General features: G+C 47.3%; 1 protein-coding gene across 1 annotated transcript; it reads right to left on the reverse strand.

Moving 5' to 3' along the window:
- Positions 1-158: 158 nt before the first annotated feature.
- Positions 159-4,310, reverse strand: CSUI_011290 (uncharacterized protein; the record flags this gene model as incomplete). The annotated part of the gene is made up of 1 exon (XM_068071390.1): positions 159-4,310. A coding segment is annotated over one exon (4,152 nt), but the record flags the coding sequence as incomplete, so codon positions are not given.
- Positions 4,311-4,369: the final 59 nt, after the last annotated feature.

A 4,369-nucleotide genomic window follows, 5' to 3' on the forward strand; every position in this document is an offset into this window, starting at 1 on the left:
TCTTTCTCGTCAAGAAAGAGAGAGGAAGAAGAAAGAAAGAGAGAGAAGGAAAGAAAGGGCTGAGAAAGAGAAGAGAGCGAGCGAGAGTAAGAGAAACTGAGGCGAAGGAGAAGTAGATAGATTGAAGATAGACAGATAGATAAGTAGAGAATAGGTTTTTACCATGAGAGGTGTTGATCTAGATCACTTGAATGAGCCGTAAGAAGATTCAACTGCTGGCTTTGCATGACTTCCTCTCCCTGTAGTAATCTCTCGATTTGCTGGTAAAGAGGTCTTCTCTGATATAAAAGCTTCACTTCCATATACTTAAACCCCCCACCCCCACCCCCAGCCATTCCCTCCTTCTGCTGCATTTCATTCATCCTACTACTACTACTATTGTAGTTACTAGCAGGCGTTGCCCTGCTATGACTATTATTGTGCTGTTGATGAGAGCTGTAGCTATGATGATGATGATGATAGCCGCTGTTGAGATAGGTCGGGCTATTATAGCTATGACGGCTATGAGAATGAGGTGTACTATGATGAGTCCCCCCTAGTGTTCTCCCTCCTCCTCCCTGGCCTGACGAATGAAGAGTTGATGATAAGAAGGAAGATAAAGATGAAGAAGACGAAGAGGAAGAAAAAGAAGAAGATTCTTCTTGCTGTTGGTGTTGTAGTATGAAACCTTTAGCGCCGCCTCTTTTTCCTCGCAACCCCGCTGGAGCTCTTCCCCCCCCTGGCTTAGTCGATGATGAGAGAGAATGACAAAGAGCCCCCCGCGTCTCTTCTGCTTCTGCTGCGCGTTGTAGTGGCAGTGCAGTGGACACTTGCGAGAAAGAAGAATGGTCTATAGAAGGAGAAGGAGGTCGAGGGGGGACTTGATCTTGCTGAGCTGCTGTCTGTGGAAGAGGCTGATGACGGGGAGAGACGGCGAAGAAGGTAGTAGGGAGAGGAGCATTCGTCGTGGAGGGGGTCTGACTAGCAGGGGGGTGGAGGGTTGTTCTGCATGCTATAGGGGCCCGAGGATCATCGCAAGAAGAAGATGAGAGAGAAGACGTTTTCTTATACACACTATGTTCAGCTTCACTATCTTCTTCTTCGTCTTCTTCTTCTTTTCTTCCACCTTCTGTACTGTGACGGCGTGTCTTAAGATCATGGTCTCCTGTTGACAAAGTAGAAGAAGAAGAGTAGAAGAACGAGGACGTACAAGGAAGAGTGGTCGGATGTCTTGTAGACACATTCAGAGCTCCTTCTCTTTTACCAGAAGAGGTCAGACTGTTTTCGTGTGGTCTTCCTTCTCCTTGCGATTCTTCACCCCTGCGATGATTCTTCATCTTCATCTCTCTATCAGGGTCATCCTGGTCTTGATGGCTATCCGCTGGACTCCTGCCTTGGGCCGAAGGTGGAGGAGTATGAAGAAGTTGAGAAGAATAAGAATTCCGACCATCATCAACATTCCTTCGAGGTGTCGTCGCGATACCACCTCCCCGTTTTTCTTCTTCGGAGTGACGATGAGGCCTAGTAGTAGTCGTAGTAGTTGTAGTAGTGGAAGTTGTCTTCTCATGATGATGAGGATCAACACGAGAGGTTCTCCCTTCACTTTCTTCTGCTTCTCTTTTATATCCTTCCAATGGATTAGGATCACTCCTCCTTCTCCTGCTATAGCGATTCGAAGAAGAAGGATGAGAAGTAGGGCTATGACTAGGAGAGCCGCCGGCGTCTCCTAGACCAGCATGAGAAGGACTTGCTGAGGCCGCTAAAGAAGAGAAAGAAGAGGAAGAAGAAGATGGATGAGGAGTTGTAGTAGTTGTTGACATGCCCTCTTGAAGATGATGCGAAGACGAAGACAAGATGGGTATGGGGTCGCGCAGTCCTTTCTGCATGCTGAGATCAACCCAAGAAGAAGAAGAAGAGAATGAAGAGTTCGAATTCTCATGACGAGGTTGTTGTCCGTTCTGCTTTACCTCCTCCTTGTTCTTCTTCTCTCCCTCTTCTCCTGGGGATGGGATGAGAGAAGAAGGAACGGAGCTTGATAGACCAGAAGAAAGACTTGTCAACCCAGGATTCCCCCTACCGAGAGAAGGTGTCTTTTCCGACGTCTTCGAAGATGAAAGAGATGCTGAGAAGTCACTCGAAGTACTCCCAGATGTCCCCCTGCGGACTTCCTGCTGAGACAGAAGAGAGTCGTGATACAATGTTGTCGTAGAACTCACCTCTAGAGGGGGAGAAGAGTCCGCGGTACAATGAGCCGCATCTAGACTGGAGGTCCTCGAGGAAGAAAGAGAAGAAGAAGATGCTTTCCGTCCTCGTCTTTTTTCTTGTTGTTCTGTTGTGGAAGGGACAGAGGAAGGGGGTAAGAGAAGAACCATGTCCTTCTCTTGATGAGGAGAAGAAACTCGTTGCTGGGGTGTATGTACACCTGAAGTTGAAGAGACCAAAGAAGAAGGAGGGGGAGGAGATGAAGATGAAGGAAGAACGGGGACCACCACCGGTGAAGAGGGATGTCGAGACGACGACGGGTGGGTTTCTTCGTTTGGATCACTTTTTTGTTTCTCTTTCAAAGAAATCTCCTTAGAGACAGATGGAGCAGCACTCGTAACTACGTCTACGCTTGAAGATAAGGATGGAGCTATACTAGTACTACTGTGGCTATTAGGAAATCCCCCTTCTCCATGTAGAGTGTGATTTACATGATGGTCCTCGTAAGAAGAAGTATTGCTGATAGATTCCCGACGGCAACCCGAGGGGTCGCCTACTGTTCTTGCCCTCGATGAAGGGGAGTTCGATGGTAAAATCCCATGAAGACCTCCTCCTTTCATGAAAGATAGATTCGTCTCGTCTGGGCCGTCTTCTTTTCCTTCTTCTCTTTGTTCTTCTTGTCGAAGATTCCTGTCATCCCCTTCGTACATACAGGGGTGATCACGTCTTTGCTGCGGAGAAGCGGCAAAGACGTGAGTATTACCTTCATCGCCCTGTCTGTCCTTCTCTCCTTTCATTCTAGGAGGAGGAGAAGAAGAAGAGACCACCTCGTCATTCGGAGAGAGGACCTTTTCTTCCTCTTTACCTCTTGCTCTATCTGTTTCTTCTTGTTCTTTCTTCTTCGTTCGATTCTTTTCATGACTAGAAGAAAAAGCAACTCCTTCTTCTCCTTGTTGAGTTCGATACTGTGGAGGAGGAGGAGGAGTAGCAGTCGCCCCAGTGGTCTTAGAGGGGACTCCAGATGGATGTGAAGAGGAGGAAGAAGACCGAATATAAGCCGAAGGCGTTTGTTTCTGATGTTGGAGAGGAAGAACCGACGGAGGAGGAGGGAGAGAAGGATTTTGAAGAGGCGGAGAATGAAAAGGATCTGAATGAGAAGGTTGAGAAAAAGAAGAAGAAGCTGGAGGAGGAGAAGGGCGTGGAAAGAGATGTAAGGCAGAAAGATAGGGGATATACACCACATATGTTAGGGTATCATTGACATCGATGAAAGGAATTTCTATGCCGTAGACACTTGCCTCTTCAAACGATTGCCAGAGAGCTCCTAAAGAGAAATTTACAGTCTCTTCTTTCTCTTCTGTCTCTATCCCTTTCTTTTCTTCTTCCTCTTGGAGAAGAGATTCCCCATGACACGCACGAGAAGTGCTCTCCGTTGTCGTATCTTGTTGCCATGAAATATTAGCAGAGTGAGAAGGATGTGAAGTCGACCCAATGGAAGAAGAAGAAGAAGACGGCTTTTCATGTACACATCTTCTTCCTCTCTTCTCCTCCTCCTCATCATGGCTTCTATGAGATAGGTCTGACGAGTTGCTTTCCCGCGCGGTGTCTCTCATACCTTGTGGCTTCTCTTCTTCTTCTTCTCTATGATCCTGTCGACCCTTGGAAGAAGAAAGGGGGTTCAGCTCACTTTCTTCTTCTTCTTTTCTTTCCTCACCTGTATAGACACATGAAACATTCTTTCCTTCGTCGCTCTGTCCCTCTCGACCAACGGTCTCGGAGATAGACGGACATGACAACAGCGATGACGGAGAAGATAAGAAGAAAGATGTTTCACAAGCTTGCTTTCTCCCACCCCCTGTACCTTCGGTTTCAACCCTCTCCGTTCTCTCTTTCTCCTCTTCACCTGGCCTCGGTTCTTCTTCTTTCTCTTCTCCATCACCGTGGGAAGGAGCAAAAGCAGAAGAAGAAGAAGAAGAAGAAGAAGAAGAAGAAGAAATCTGAAGCGGAGGCAGACTCAGGAGTCCATCGACGCTCTTCTCATGAGAGAGGTGGTGATCTACTACTAGAATATCTCTCTCAGTCGCTTTTTCTCCTTTTCTTGGTCCCTTCTCTTTCTCTTCTTCTTCAGTCCTGGACGAAGAGGATGAGCTATGAGGGAGATCATTAGGGGGCTCCTCCTCTCTCAGTC

The sequence above is a fragment of the Cystoisospora suis genome (genome assembly GCF_002600585.1).
Source record: "Cystoisospora suis strain Wien I chromosome Unknown contig_10611, whole genome shotgun sequence".
NCBI classification, from domain to species: Eukaryota; Apicomplexa; class Conoidasida; order Eucoccidiorida; family Sarcocystidae; genus Cystoisospora; species Cystoisospora suis.